Here is a 16,980-nt window from a genome sequence, read left to right on the forward strand (position 1 = left end):
CGTTAAAAATACCAAATAAAAGTAATATGAATATAATTGTACTCTACCAGCTTGAGAATCTAGAACAAAACAGAACTCTGGTAAATGCTTTTAAATAAAGTCGTCAAAATTCCCTCAGTGTGATTGCCACATTACTCAGCCCAAAAATCTGTTTCCTCAGTCAGTAATCACAATATCCTTGGCTGGACACTTTCAATATCCTTAAAGAAATATCTAAGACTATACAAGGAGATTCTTATTACTCATATTAAAGACAAGAGACCAACTAGGAAAGACAAGTTTAAACAGAATCATATGTAGTAACATGGCAGAAAGATTTGTTCTCCAGACTTTGGGACATGCTATTCTAAACTCCTGAGGAATACTTCCAGAAACACCTGTGGTGATGTTGAATAGCTACACAGAGGTGGCTGAAGCCAAAACCTCTGTTGTAAGGGATAGACCAAGTTCATAGAGAAATTGCCATCTCAACCAGGAGGTGGCTGTGGTACCTTCTTACAGCATCTCAGTGAGCTGGAAGTGGCCCGTTCATTCTGGAGCCTGCTTCCTGTTAAGGGGAAAACTGGAAAGCTAATGGTTAGAGGAAACTGAATCCTCTGCCCCAGCCAGGGGGGAAAAAGTTGGGGTTGCCTTTTATCTACCGACCGAAGGAAACATCAGCCTGAAAAGAGGAAGAGCTCCTTGCCCATCTGAACCTGCCCCACCTGTGGTGGTGACTTTCTTACATCTGGATTTCACTTGAGGATGGGAGTGGGGAGGCAGACTGACTGATTCAGGGGGCTAGGGCCTCTTGTAGACTGGTTCACATTGTGAAGCATGGCGATAGGTGACAAAACCGTTTGCTATCAGCCGAATGGCTTTCACACCTTGATTTGCAGTCCCCTTAGAGGAACAACAAAATGGCAACAACCACTGTTGCTCTGATCAAGCAGCAAGCCTGGCTCAATGCTATGTCACTGTAGTCAGAGAAAGGTCAAGGAGCTCGCTCTCTTTCTCTCTCACTCTCTCTCTCTTTTTCTTTCTCTCGGTTAGACCCCCAATGGCTCCTTTGCTCCTGGAGGCTAAAAGTTCATGGAATAAGAGAGCACTGGGTGGGGAAGGGAAAGGGTGGGCCACCAAAGGTTCCAGATGGGATTCACGGAGTCATGCCACATGCATCTCAATGAGCTGTGCAGTAAAATTCACTGCCCAGAGGTTAATCTAGATGTCAACATTGTCTGACAGCACTGAAATTACTCCAGGGCAGGGCTCTTTCAGAAGTCTTAATATAACAGTCAATTCCATCCTGCCTGCAGGAAATGAAAGTTTTCTGCTTTGTGTGCCGAATCATTCACCACCAATTTTCTCACTGTTTGAAGTCCAAACTGTTTGTGGTCCTGGGATTCACCTCGTATTAAGACTTTCACAGACTTTAAGAAGCTGGATCATCTGTCCTGTGGAAGACAGAGGATAACAAAAAAAGAAAGAAAGAAAGAAAAAGAAAAAAAGCAAAAAACTAAAAGTGAAATAAAATCTTTTTTTGCTGAAATTTCCTTCTCTCCTATGGACAGCAGCAGTCATACCATCTGCATCAGGATTATTTCTATCTTTCACTCCCAGAGGTAGATTCTGAGGCATGAGGTGAGGGTCAGGTAGCTGTGAAATAGAGATGGAACAGAGAATAGATCCCCAGGGAAGAAAACTGAGTATGCCCTACCACTTAAAAATTATAAAATTGCTTTCTTTATAGATGTAATTTTCATTAATGCTTTTTGAATGAAAAAATAGATACCAGACTCAGATTTGATCATGCAGGCTTCTAACTTGGTCAGGAGAATGTTGCCACTCTTCAATATGTATATCTGGTTCTTTCACTACCTTTGGTCTTACAAAAAAGAAGATATTTAAATTTCTGACTGCCTAAAATGAGAAGAAACCAAATCCTCTCATAAGACTCTAATGTAAGTCCTGAATGCCTAGGAACTTCTCAGATGCAAATGTTCAGTAGGCCTCTTTCATCTGTGTTATCTGGATACATTAGAAAACTCTAGCTTTGTGGATTAGAAACTCAAATATCTTCTTGGGTAATTAGGAAAACTTAATAGAACTTATTATCCTGCCTCTTTCGAAAAAAAAAAGTGTGCTTTGCTCACTGGCTTAAGACATCATTCGCTACTACAAATATGAAATGAGGCCTTGTTTTAAACTTGGAACCCAGTTTCCACAAAGGGAAGGGAATCCGAACTGAATTACTTGGGTCAAGAATGCCAAGTACTCACATAGTTGAACATGACACAATGAAACCCATTGTTTTATGCAATTTAATGTATGCCAGCCAAAAGAAAAAAAGGCAGGTATTCTTTCATGGAGACTCAGTCTCTACAGATCTCACAGAAAAGTGATGGTTGCACATCAGAGACTAGATTTGTTACAAAGACACTGTGTTTGGAAGAAATACTATATAAACAGAGCCTCTGTAAGAAGCCAAATTTTAGGCCCCTAGGTGGATCAGCCCATGTTGTGTAGAATCCCTAATTCAGAGGGGCCAGTAGTCACTGCATCCCCCAAGGTCACCAGTGCCTTTCAGAGCAAGCAATCAGTTATCAACCTCATGCATTCTCTCTCTTCCATCCCTCTTAGGGGAGATCTCACCTGCTGAGCTAATAACTTCAATACCAACCCATAGAGCAGCCCCCACCTAAAAAAAAAAAAAATGAAATGATGTGTGGAGATTTATCAGAAAACTAGGAAGAATGATGTTCAGATGCTCAGATGTTATTGTCAACGTAATTTAATTCAGGAAGCACCAAATGATCAAGTTTTACATGATAAAAAGTTTTTCACCAGAACCTTTCTGATCATCTCAGAGGCCAGTCCACTTGTGGATATCTCATCCTCAAGAAATGTAAGGTGCAAAGAGAATCCTAAATTGCAATCAGTCAGCTGGTCCAAAAAGGCTTTCTTTTGAAGTCATCCCCATCAAGTATATAAAGCACGCAATAGAGCTGCCTAGCAAGGCTATCCCAGTGGTGTTCAAATAATCCTAAAATACGTTCTGAAGCCCATGTTGATGTTTTAATCATGATGTCCAATCTTGGAGTTCCTTTTTCAGTCCTGTTTTAGATATTGGCTGCAAGTATTTGGTATCAAAGAAGGGAGCCTTGAGAAATTAAATCCATATTGTACCACTGCAGTTCGCAAGGCTGGGGCTCACAGTGCCCTGCTTTCCTCTAAAGCAAAGTCCTCTGAATATTCTAGCAGACTGGCACTCAACCAACGCTGACAGGAGGCTCTGCAGAGGTTCCGAGAGCAGTTCTCTGGACTGCACGTGGGCTCACACACTGATCACCTACAGATATTTCTAAGCTCCCAAATGAGCAAAGCACTATGAAGAACTTCAACCTTAAGACTCAGTGTCAAGATCACACTGTTATATGATTCAGAAAAACAGGGTAAGTGAGCCACTAGTCCACTGTTACATAGGGGAAGGGCATGCACCCTCAAAACGACCTCTTTTCAGCATCTCAGTCCCTTACAGTTAGCACATAAAGATTTAAAAAAAAAAAAAAAACTCTTGTTTTTTTTAACCTAGAGTTAGATTGCCAGTAGACTGCATGAGAGGTGAGAAGGTTTATCTCTGCCTCTTGAAATGGCTTCTGCTATTTGAGTGAGAACTGGGGAAGATGGATAGCTGGCAATGGCAGGCTCCCTTGAAGAGCACAAATATCAGCTTTTTGGCTTGTTTGCCTGGCTGTCATGAACCAGTGCCCTTCATACCTACTAAGTGCTAAAGTTTCTTTACATAGTGCCTTTTATGATGAATTCATTGTCATTCGTAACCCCTCTTCTCTGCCTTCTTTATCTTTCATTTCATCTCTCATTTCCAACAAACAAGCTTGAAAAATAAAATAAATAAATAAACAAAGCAGATAGGCCCAGAAAATAACTTTTGTAACCAAAATGAATCCTAACGACTTCTTTTCTGAACTCTGAAAATGTCAAGGGTGGGAAGTGCAATAATCTAAGAGATTATCTGATTTAGCCAAAAATCACAAGGGTGTCTTAGGCAGGAGTGTCAGTGGTCTTTCCCTATGTACACTGTGCTCTTGTGGCATCATTGACTCAGTCTTACTTTCTGGGTTGAGTCTCACCCAACCCCAGAGCTGGCAGCTCCTCTGTGAGTGTTGGTTTCGGTAGTATTTAGCACCAGAAATACTTGCACTAGTGTGTTCTGCCAAGTAGGCGTCATCAGAGAAGAATGATATGGTTCAGCTCAAGGTCAGAGAGATGAAGGGCCCTTTGACTCCAGTGGGAAGCTCTCTCTAGGGATAACTTGTGCATGACCTGCTGAGTGGCTGAAGCACCAAGTCCTTTGTCTGTTGACTACAGGAGGTGTAATGACTCCAGAGTCCACTCACTCTTCATAATTATAACTGGAGGGAACCACCGGGCTCATGTCCAGAGGAAATAACTAGGAGGGACCCTTGGCTATGACACCTTGTTCCATGACGGACATCCTGGACTTGCCCAATCCAGGAGGGGGAGCATGTGGCAATGATGTAGCATGGAGGGAAATCCAGATTCCCTGGAAAGTTAGCCAACAGTCACAACGGAATTTCCTTTTAGCAAAGCTCACAGCCAGTCTGGTATGATCTGGGAATGTGTAGATGAGTTTAAGGGCGGGGGTGGGGGATGGAGCAGATGAGAGAAGCCACATTGGCTGATGGGATGTCATTCTAATACTCAAACACATTAGGTTCTCTAAAAGTAAATAAATAAATAAACCTTCAATAGCTCTTTTCTGATACAGAGGAAGGCTAGGATAAGGAATAAGACCAAATGTCACCCCACATCCACCAATCTAAAGCAGTTGCAGACACTTTCAACACTTTTTATGACATGGGCAGAATAGCAAAGAGGACTGACTTACTGGAACCAAACCCAGCCCAACCACAGGGTGTCCCCAGAAGCAACAGCCTTCTGCCCCTGAAAAGCCAGAGAAGGGCTGTCCAGGCATTCCAAAGTGACGCTGAAAAAAGTGACACAGTGACTCAAGCCATTAGAAACTAAGAATTCAATGCTAGATTGGTGTGAGGGATTAGTCAGGACATCCCTTAGTTTGTAGTAGAGAAATCAAGACACAATGAAATGAGTCTTATAAGTCCTGTCCCAATACAGGATGAATAAGACACTCTGCACACCCCTAGATTCCCCAAACCCTAAAATTTACATTCAATTTCTAAAGCCCTGCTCTTTGCCTATTGACACTTCAAAACATTTCTTTTTCTCTTTACCTGCCAAGGTAAACATGTAAAATCTATTCTACATAGAGAGGATAGCCCTCCCTTGCTCTTCTTTTCTTCCACAGGTAGCTGCTTATGGTGGACATTAAGAAAACATGAGCTCAGTGCTAATGTGGAGATCCATGGGGCTGAGATGCAGAGAAGTTGGCAAGTTTATCTTCTCAGTTCTTATTTCCCCAATGAATCACTTTATTTCAGTTGGCCATGATTACTCAATGCCTCAAGCTGAAACCCTAACACATTCTCCATTCCTAATGTCCACCAGTCTCTACCCCATCCCATCTCCCCACTTCTTTCTAGCCCACCAATGACTATTAGGCTCTAGAAACACACAGCCAAGGAAACCAAAGCCAGAAGTGTCTAATTATGGAAGGATACACCTTGAAGCATCCATTGCAATCAGAAGACACTTTTCCCTGAGGCCTTTCCAGGTCATTCCCTCCCAGAATGCCTTTCTTTTTGTAATCCAGATTAACATCTGTTTGGGAACTTTGACCCAGCATTCACAGCCCCAGTGTAAAACAAAGGCCTCAAGTAGAGCAATTAGTGAGTGATAAGAGAAGTAACTGCCACAGGATATCAAAAGGTTTTCTTGAGGTCAGTCCAAAGAGCTTCCCCCAAAAGTCCTCAGGGAATAGGCACACAACACAGTCAGAAGAACCATGTTGAATTCCCAGTTCACCCAGCTCTCCCCTCAGTCCAGCTGAGCACCCCTGCTGATCACTGAACCCCAACCATGGCTATGACCTGAGCACAGCTCTTTTCTATTTGAATAAAAACATGTGTTGGTAAAAAAAAAAAAAAAGAAGAAGAAGAAGTAAAACCACAAACACGTAATTCAGTCCTAAACCCCAAGCAGGAATGCCCATACTTCAGCTGCCTTCAGCTGCGCAGGGAATCCAGACTGTAGACAGTTCCTTCAGCTGGCAAGGAAAAAGGAGAGTCAGAGGTTTCTGAGGGGCTTCAGGAAGGAAAAGGTCAGTCCATTAGGTAGCTCTGTGCTTGGGATGAGGTGGAAGGCCAGGTGCTCTTGGAGGGACACATCTCCCTCTCCCCAGCAGGATGGCTCTGTGCAGTCAGGTTTGTGGGGCTTCCTGGGGCATTGTTGTGCATGAGAAAAGGCCCAGGATCTGCCCTTTTGTGGCCTTCAGCAGCAGTTGGAAAGGCAGTGATTCCCCTGATGCTGGGTCAGGAGCTCGCCCCAGCCCAGATGCTTCATTCTCACTCTGTAGTCAGAGCTCGGTCCTCATTAAGATGCCAAGTTCTGCGGCACTGGCCACTCACTGGACATCTTCCAGAGAAGCTTTAGCTCCTCCTCCCACCCCCCACCTCCAGCCCACAAAGTGATTTCTCAGTCCCTGCTTTTTCACAACAGCTCAAAGGCAGATGCATCAATCCTTCTAAGGGCTGAAGACGTGAGGAGAATGCCAAGGGACTCTGCTGACTCTTGCCCCTGCCTGTGCCTGCTTCCTTGAAACACACGATGCCCCAGGCTTTTGCCTGGATTCCTTTTCTGGCAGTGGGATTCGCCTTGGTCTTGGGAAGCCCAGGAGATAGGGGCTAGGTCATAGATAAGCAAGATAAGAAACAGGACCCAGGGGACATGCTTATTAATTACCTACAAGCAACTAAGTGTCTTGCGATCAGAGCCCCAAAAACCTGCTGTGTCCACCTTAGCAAGTGGCACCAGGGAGCTTGTTTCCTAACTCCTCAAACTCTCCAGAGGACTTGGAAATTAAAGGTGGGTGCAAGGAGTCTTCCCAGTAATGGAAAGGGGGGGCAGTGCCTTGTGAGGGTTTCAATTTCAGCTGTTTTTACTTCTGTGGTTCTTTGAGTCCATAAAGTCCAGTTCTTCAAGTTCAGGGGACAGAAAGACACATATTTTCAAATCGAGTAAGGAATCTGAGCAGAGTTTATACCCAAGAAGGTTGGGGTTTGCGCTTTCCATGGTCTTGCATTAAATTATTTGTTCAGTATGAACTGGTCCTTGGATGTGTTTTTTTCTTCCCATAGTCTGAAGTCATTAATTCAGTGTTTACCCGTAGGTGCCATCATTGATTCTCAAAAGTATCAAGATACGTACTCTGTAGAATGGACAAATTAGAAAATTGCCTCAAAGCAGAGGACAAGCGGAAGGGCAGATGAGAGATTTCCAAGGGCCCCGGCCCTCTGGCTTCATTTCTTTGCTGAGATCACCAATGTGGTCAGGGCGTGCATCTATGCCACACTTCCGGAGTGTCACAGATGCCTAGCCATGATTGTGCCCCGTCTCATCTCCTCCTATCCCAAAACGAAGATCATCTTTGCATGGCCAAGGTGGTGTTCTCTGCAAAGCCAGTGCGGAAGAAGAAGCGTGGGCCATAGCTTACATTAAGGAAATTTTGTTTGTGGTAATAATAATATTTAAGATTTTCTGAGTTGTTAAAGTCCTATGGTTTTCTGTCTCAGCAGCTTCTCTCTGTAATAGAGAAGGTATTTCTCTGTAGATATAGATAGATAGATAGATAGTTTATATATATGTATATATATATATATATATGTATAAATATATATGCCAAACTGCCTTACAAGGTTTTTATTTTCTTTCTTTTTTTCTTTTTAAATTCAGTGTTGTATGTGTAGCAGGCACTTGAGTTTATATGAAGACGTTTGCTTCAAGGATGGAAGAAGGGAGTTGTGAGGTGGACAAGGATGATGTGAGGCAGGGAGAGAGGAGGCAACAGGGTATGAATATTTGACCACCAGCCACCACTAGCCAAGAATGTCCAGGTAGATTGGGGTGGCCTTCCCCAAAGCATGGAGTATTTTGTAGATCTCCTTAATATTCAGCCGCTGCTGTGGTTCCCTCTGCCAACACCCCAGCATGACGTCATATACCTCTTTGGGGCAGACTCGAGGCCTTTCCAAGACACGGCCTTGGGTAATGCACTCAATGACCTGGAAGAGTGAGAATGAGGAAGTTATATGCACAAGTTATAACCAAAGCCCAAACTTAGCCCTGTGGCTCCTATCCAGGAAAAGGCGAGCACCTCACTGAAGAACTTCAAAGTGAACCCAGATACCCACAAGCATAGGCTGAGTGTTGGGTTGAAAGTAGCACAGACCTTCTTGTCTGCCTGTGCATAAGCGATGGGGTCCGTGGCCAGCCAAGGCTGGCAGAGCTCCCTGCTGCTCTGAGTGCCATTTCTTGGGCCAGGCCCACACTGACATTACCACTGCTCAGGAGCTCTTCCCCTTTACTTCACTCCTCTGTAGTTCCAAGTCTCACTGGGATTACTCAACGTCTGCCATTTGGCTGTGGTGATCAGCTTTTTTTTTTATTATTAAATAGTTTTGTACTTTGTGAATACAGTCAAGTTGGTACCATTCTGAGGCTCGTCCATTCCTACCCCATCTCCCTGGCCACCCCCTTGTTGAGGTATATGGATCCTGCATTGTGGAGTTAGCCCACAGTTATGGGTAGGAGGCAATGTCTCTGCATATCATGACCCAACATGTGGCTCTGGCATTCTTTCCACCCCCTCTTCCGAAAAATTTCCCTGGGCCATGTTGGGTTCATTTTTGGTCTGCTTCAGTGATGAGGTGTTGGGGGCCTCTGGGTCTCTGGATATCTTGACTCCCCTTCCTCCACTTTTTAACCTGCATGGCTTTGAAACCCACTCAGGAGCTCTGCATTGTCTGGCCATTGCATGTCTGTCTCACCTTAGTTCTCATTTCCTGGCAAGCTCCCTTCTCACTCACAGCCTCTGTGTAGGCCTCTGAGCATGAGACCCATTCTCAGCAAGGTTTACCCTCCCCTGTTCTTTGCACAAAACTGTACATCTTGATTCTTTTAAAGTCTTGAATGCCTTGTAGCTAGAGCAAGACAGTTAACCTCACAGGATCTTATCATCCTCATCTGTAAGATTGGGATCAAATGTCTGCCTGTGCACCCCCAGAAGTGTTGTAAGGACCAAACGAGACAAGGTCTCAGCACATTGAAGGAGTGTCCACAAGACCTAGGAAGAAAGTAATACATCGCAGAACCAACTCTGGCAGGCCACATTAGAATTAAGTCCGTCATTCACAATTCACTTCCAATTTCTCAAAGATACTTTTTAAGTGTTGGGAATTGAACCCAGGCCCCCAAGGCCAAGCAAGTCCTGTATTATAATTCAGGCACATTATTTGTTTATTTATTATTATTTTATATAAATTATTTTGCTATTTATTTTATTAGGTATGGATATACTTAACATGGAAACAACACATGTTGGCACCATTCTTTCCCTCATCCCTGCCCCTTCTCTGAAGAGGCCAATTTATTTACTTAATAGAGAGAGAGAGAGAGAGAGAGAGAGAATATGTGTGTGTGTGTGTGTGTGTGTGTGTGTGTGTGTGTGTGTGTGTGTGTAAGAGAGAGAGTGATTGAGAGAGAGAATGGGCATGCCAAGGTCTCCAGTCACCACAAATGAACTCCAGATGCATGTGCTACCTGTGCATCTGACTTACATGGGTACAGGGAGGGAAGTGCCTTAACTGCTAAGCCATCTCTCCGGCCCCTATTTGTTTATTTTTCCATTGGCATTCCATTCATTATACACAATGTTGTTACAAAAATATTTTTTCATACAAGTATATAATGTACCTTGCATATATTCCCCTCATAAAATCTACCCTTCCCTCTTATACTTTAAAAAAAAATTGTTTATTTTTATTTATTTATTTAAGAGCAACAGCGAGAGAGAGAATGGGCATGCCAGGACCTCCATCCCCTGCAAATGAACTCCAGACACGTGCGACCCCTTGTGAATCTAGCTAACATGGGTCCTGGGGAATCAAGTCTTTTTTTTTTTAATTTTTATTATTATTTATTTATTTGAGAGTGACAGACACAGAGAGAAGGACAGATAGAGGGAGAGAGAGAGAATGGGCGCGCCAGGGCTTCCAGCCTCTGCAAACGAACTCCAGACGTGTGCGCCCCCTTGTGCATCTGGCTAACGTGGGTCCTGGGGAACCGAGCCTCGAACTGGGGTCCTTAGGCTTCACAGGCAAGCGCTTAACCGCTAAGCCATCTCTCCAGCCCGGGAATCAAGTCTTGAACCGGGATCCTTAGGCTTCACAGGCAAGCGCTTAACTGCTAAGCTATCTCTCCAGACCCCCCTTTTGTACTTTTAAAACTAGACAAGTTTTAAGTCACTTGATTATAGAGAAAAATTGAAAAGAGTACATAAAGTTCCCACTTAGGCCCCTTCCATCTCTCCTGTTACTAGCATATTACATTAACATACTACATTTGTTATAATGTATTATAACACTTATTAAACAGAGACCATTGTTTATCCAAAATTCTTTAGTTTCAAACCTAAACAAATATTTTCTTTCTCTGTTCCACCAACCCATATTTAGTTGGACAACATAACTGCTTGCTTTCTATTTCTCTCTCGATCTCTCTTCTGTGCCTTTCCCATACTGCTGCACAGTAGCATGTCTGTTTATTGCCTTAAGCTGACCTGGAATAGCTGACACTGTGTGGGTCCCTGTGATTACATTTACCGTGGAGTTTGTGATGGTCCACTGTGCTAATTTTTTGTCAGCCTAGTGGGTCTCCAATTGCTAATATCAGATCCCTCATCTCCATCTTCATTCCCTCCACCTCTAGGAATAGGATTCATTTCAGCGTGAATTACAGCTTAAGATCAAAGGAACTCAGCAGTGCCTCTTCTAATGTGGGACAGTCCAGCTTGTTAACTCCCACAGAAAAGCCCATCATCAGTGACTGTCAGTACTTGGCTGCTGACCTGAGCGGAGTCAGGCTGGAGGACAGGGGCAGGGAGCCTGCATTCAAGGCCACGCCCCACAAACTGTTGCTGTGAAGCAGCTCAATGATCCAGGGTGAGATTCTGTTTAGACCAATGATACGCTCAGTGCAGAGCTTCTTCTTTTCTCTAGTAGCCACCTTCCATGGAGGTGCAGTTCTGATGTGTGTGTATGAAGGCTTGCATGCATGTATGTGTCTGTATCTGCATGTACATATGTGTAACGACCCTCAGTCAAACAGTACCAATAAAATGGGTAGATTCTAACATACAGTCTTTCCTTAGTTTTTAAGGTTGTCACAGTGGTTTGCCCAACTTTGGGAACTACAGCCCAGCTCCATTGAGTGCCTGAATGGTTAAGATACTAGAAATTTAAAGAAATGTCTTCTTTTTGTGTGAAGTTTGTAATCCACTTAATTAAGTGGTCAGGACACAGCAGTGTGGAGAAAACATAATTTAGTGAAAGATTATGTGTAATTATTAAAATCAGGTGAAACTAGTGTTTATGTTTTTCCAGGACAGTAAGAATTATAGAAATGATAGCCATTTTTAATAGGTTAGCTTGTATGGGAGTTTAAGCTCCATACTGTTTAACAAACCATACTGAATTCCCTGGAGCAACTTGACTCTGTTCTACACACACTAAGGGGCCTCTTGGTGGGTGTTAAAGGCAGAACATTACTCAAACCACAACACAAGCTGTCTATTTGCAATCTCCATTCCTTTTTTTCTATATCTCAAGAGGTATGTGTGAAAATTATTAAGTTACTATTATTTAAGTACTTAGAAAAGGGTCTGGAGCTAAATGGTGTTGACTATTAAAGTTTATTAACTAATATTTTTGATTGTTATTATAAATTGAAATTATGAATATAATATGTATCTGCTATTGTGCTGTTCTGTATGACTTATTTTATTCTTGGACATCTGCTCATAGCTCCGTTAAATACATGAAACTGGCCTCCACAATCCAGGATCCCATGCATGCATCCCTGTGCTTGGGATGCAGAAAGCCTGTAAGGTCCCCATGTTCTGGACTTGCTACATAGTAGGTATTTCCACAAGATGGCACAATTGAAAAACTCAGAGCCATTCTTTGTTTTCCTTTGCTATCTTAGTGAAACATTTATGATTTATAAGTGTAGCAGAACAAACAGAACCGTGACTTGTGTCTCAATGTGTACATTGAATTTCATGCTCTTCTGACAATTATGCCACGTTTCCCACAGCTATAGCCCCCCCCCCAACCCACTAAGAAGCCTTTTCCTCTCGCATGCACCTGCATTCACTCTGCAGGCTTGACATGCTGCTGGGTGTTCTGAACATTGTGTACAACTCTTGGTGAGCAATATCTCTTACCAGACTTTCCCCCATGCCGAGACCCTGACATATCACTTTTGGTACCTCTGTGTTTGAGAGCTGAAACCATGGCTGCTTCCCATAGGTGAAGATTTCCCAAAGGATCACCCCGAAGCTCCACACATCACTTTCTGTGGTGAACTTCCGGTACATGATGCTTTCAGGAGGCATCCAGCGGATAGGGAGCATGGTGTGTCCTCCCACCTGGAAAGGGTCAAGACAGAGGCACACAGAGTGACCAGATGGTCAGAATCAGTCACATATTTCTGCACTTTTCTTACATAGATGCACCCTTCATACATTGTGTTCATTCTAACCTTGCTACAAATTTAGAGAACCTGTAGCAGAGGGTGACTGGAGATGCTGCCCACTATCACTATCATACTAGAAGAAGTTAGAGGAACAATTAGTGATAAGACCTGAGGGAAGGCAGATTCCTTAACATTAAGTATAAAGAAAGATCACAAGGTGATCCAAAGTGAGAGAAAAAGCATTTCTTTAAATCTACAGTTTTTGTTTTTTTTTTTAAGAATATAGTACTAGGGTAAACTTTTCACAGCTTCCTTAAGAAGTCCAGGAGGAAGCCGAGAGTATAACTGAGTGAGCTGCCAAATATCAGTGTTTATAGATATCAAATTAGATGCCTTGACCAAGGAGGTAAAGAATTATGGCCTCAGTCTCCACCTAAACGTCTTACCACAATTTAGGATAAGTATCTCATGTGAAGGGGACAGGGAGTTTCAAAAGCATAGAAGCCTATGAGATAATAAGATGTCCAGTAAACAAAAGAACAACTCACCAAAAGTTTTTGGTAAGACTTCATACCTCAGGGAGGAAACAGTCTTTAAAACTAAGGGAGCCATCAGCCATTTGTGCATTTTCCAGTCAGGGAGAGAAAGTGACTGCAGAAGGGCAGACACTCTGTACAGAAGACACCACTACAGAACTATTTAATATCCAGCAGGTAAGAGGTATTAGTATAAGTGGAAGAAAGATTGCAGCATGTTTTATAATTCAAGAGCTAACTGCATCATTATTAAATAAAGCTTCCAAAATCGAAACTTTTGGTTAGCACATGGAATTTTTTTCATATAAAAATGCTTGCCATCAAGTATTGGAAAGTTCTATGTAGGGTGTTGGAGGACAAAAGCCATCAACAATCTTCCTCAATTATGGATCCATCCTGCATGCTACCCAACCAACTGGTAAAATAGCAGCCTGTCAGTTATGGTGGAAACCAACATCTCTCTTGATTAGATCTGTTGGCCTACTCCATGTAAGAGAATTCATGTTGGTACTGAAAACCCAGTCAAAAGCCCATGGCTGAGAAGATTCTACACTATAGGTTGGGAGAGCTACATCTGTTTTGTTTCGTTTTAATGAATGGAAATGTATTGTGCCCATAAAATTACCCTCTAAATATGTATATTCTGCTTATGCTCATAAATTAGTGCTTCCCTCACAACTGGTTAAGAGAAGCTTCTTTTTTATGATGGCAGTGGATATTGGAAAGACTCAGAATCCATTAATGTGCTGAGAAAGTGACTATTGGATTATTGAATTATTGCTAACTGAAATATTTCTATCAAGCCCTCCATGCCTCAAGGAACATTGTGAAATAGGGAACAAAAATCATAGAAGCCAGAGGTTGGAAAGGAGTGCACTGGGACACTATCATCTAGACAGGAAACAACCTTTGATTTTATGACCTTACAATGGGCATCATTAACACCATAGAAACTACACAACACTAATCCCATCAATACTTCAACATGAATGATGGAGGAAGGCATAAAAATGACCTCTGACAGAAGAGGAATTAATTGGAAAGAAGGAGTTTGGTGGAAGTGAGCAGGGGAGGGAGGATAAAAGAAGGCAAGTGGGAGAGATTATGATCAAATTGCAGTATGCTCATTTATGGAAATTGTTAAATAGTTGCAAAAAGTGAATATAACTGATAAGAATACTCTATGACCTAACAAACTACAAACGTAAACATCCCTTTCCTGAGTGGGACAGTTGAAAGAAAAATAATAATGAGCACTTTAGAAAAAATGAATTGAAAAATGGGAAAGCTTGTTTCTAAAAAAAAAGCTTGTTCTGTTTGCCATGTCCACTTAAAGAATCTTACAAGATAACTGATCTTATGCAGTTGCAGAAAACTTATTTCCAACCTGTGATTTTAAAATAAGCATAACTTCAAATAAAGTGTAAAGACATTGAACATATTTCTTTCTGGGAAGTAAAGAGAATTCTCACTACATCCTGTCCTTCATAAAATAAATAGCCAGAAATTAACTGAAGATGTAGTCTAAACAACACATTAAAATGAATCCAAGATATGACTTTGAACATTACAAACAACTCCTAGCAAATAAACAACAAAAATGCAATTTAAATCTAAATAATGGTTGTTAATTTGATAGCAGAATGTAATACAATACCAAGGGCTTTCTATAAAGTAGAAACATAAGGTAAATAATATCACCAATAATGCTAATAGTACTACCACTGGTACTGCTAATGTGATTATCTGAAATGAAATTTCTACATAGCTTCAACCATAAGTGCAGAGAAGAGTAGATAGGGAAATAATTAAAAGCCTGATAAAGACTTTATCATTTAGAAAGGAGGCAAAAAGGAGCTTATGGTTACTAATCCATTATTGATTGTAACAATTCACATTTTAATATGCTTGCTAAAATTTTATAGAAGCTTTTAGAAGCATGGAGATAGTATGTAAAGCTTCCTAGCCATTTTAAGGAACATAGAACCAAAACTCTTTAATATCAAAAAACTACAAAAAGAGAGAAATCACAAAATTTATAAATAAAAGCAAAAGATGAAATGAAGTGCGAGAAATTCACCGGTAGACCATCAGTACAAATGGGATATGCTACCTCTTAAATGAGAAATTTTTGACTTAAAACTATCAAGATTCATATTATTTAGAGAAGTTGTATGATACAAATTACAGAAAATATTGAAAGTAAGAGGAATTCCATGCAAACAATGAAATATAAACGACAGGGGCTGTTTATTCGCATATGTACCTGACATGCACATAGGCACACACACATGTGTGTATGTATAAACATATTTATGTGGCAAAATACATTTCTTTTATTGATTTTTCCTACATTTTATATTGTTTCATGTGGATTTGGAAAATAAATATGTCAACAATGGAATATAAAATGGACTATATATATCATACATCAAATTTAATGCACTATTAAAATTTTGTAAAATTATGAAAATCATGAACTTTTAAGATCCAGCTAACAAAATGGAACTACAAACTATAGAGTAAAAACAGGTTATAAATATAAATAAATCAATGAAACTATCATAGTGGAAAACAAATGTATTTGTGTGAGTGGTGTGTATGCATGTTTTTATGTGTATGCATTCATGTGCATGCATGCATGTGGAGGCCATGTTTGATACTGGATGTCATATTTGATTGCTCTCCACCTTATACTTTGAGTCAGGGCCTCTCACTGAATCTAGAGCTCACTAACTTGGCTACAATAGCTTGTCAGTGAGACCCAAGAATTATATCTCTCCATCTCTCTAGCACGGGGATCACAGGCATGCACTACCATGCCTAGTATTTACAGGGCTTAAGTGGAATGGGGGTAGGGAAGAAGAAACATGAAAGCATGACCTAGTGGGAATATGATCAATATGCAGTATATTAAAGAAATATTTTTTTAATAAAAACACTATCTGACGCTGGAAAGATGACTTAGTGGTTTAGGCACTTGCCTGCAAAGACTAGGACCCAGGTTTGATTCCCCAGGACCCACGTAAGCCAGATGCACAAGGTCACTCATGTGTCTGGAGTTTTGCAGTGGCTGGAGGCCCTGGTATGCCCATCCTCTCTATCTGCCTCTGTCTTTCTCTTCTTTCTCTCAAATAAGAAAATAAATAAAAATTTAAAATTACTACTTATCTCTCTCTCTGCCTCTTTCTCTCATAAATAAATAAAAGAAATTTCAAAAAGCTGGAGAGATTACTTAGTGGTTAAGGCACTTGCCTTTGAAGACTAAGGACCCAGGTTCAATTCCCTAGCACCCATGTAAGCCAGATGTACAAGGTGGCATATGTGTCTGGAGTTCATTTGCAATGGTTGGAGGACCTGGAATACCCATTCTCTCCCCCATTGCCTCCTCCTCTCATAAAAAAATAAATGAAATATTTAAAAATACCATTTGTTAAAGAAACAAAATAAAACTTAAAGCAATTTAGTACACTGCTAACTAAAAATCCATTTCTATAATCCTATGGAATGTAACTGACATATTTTTAGAAAAAAAAATGTATATCATTTAAAAACATTTATTTTAAAAATAGCAAATTAGGGGCTGGAGAGTTGACTTAGCAGTTAAAAGCTTGCCTGTGAAGCCTACAGACCCCAGTTCCGAGGCTTGATTCCTCAGGATCCATATAAGCCATATACACAAGGTGGCACATGCATCTGGAGTTCATTTGCAGTGGCTGGAGGCCTTGGTGCACCCATTCTCTCTCTGTACCTC

The 16,980-nt window shown here is 41.4% G+C and overlaps 1 protein-coding gene across 1 annotated transcript in view; it reads right to left on the reverse strand.

Annotated features, from left to right (window-relative positions):
• Nucleotides 1-7,860: 7,860 nt before the first annotated feature.
• Nucleotides 7,861-16,980, reverse strand: part of Ntrk3 (neurotrophic receptor tyrosine kinase 3) — a 308,971-nt gene continuing 299,851 nt past the window's right edge. The window contains exons 15-16 of the mRNA XM_045146103.1: nt 12,485-12,643; nt 7,861-8,219 (exon numbers count right to left, since the gene is read on the reverse strand). Coding sequence (XP_045002038.1) covers nt 8,034-8,219; nt 12,485-12,643 — 345 coding nt within the window. The 3' untranslated portion in view covers nt 7,861-8,033. The remainder of the gene's footprint in view (nt 8,220-12,484; nt 12,644-16,980) is intronic.

The sequence above is a fragment of the Jaculus jaculus genome, chromosome 3, assembly GCF_020740685.1.
Source record: "Jaculus jaculus isolate mJacJac1 chromosome 3, mJacJac1.mat.Y.cur, whole genome shotgun sequence".
NCBI lineage: Eukaryota > Metazoa > Chordata > Mammalia > Rodentia > Dipodidae > Jaculus > Jaculus jaculus.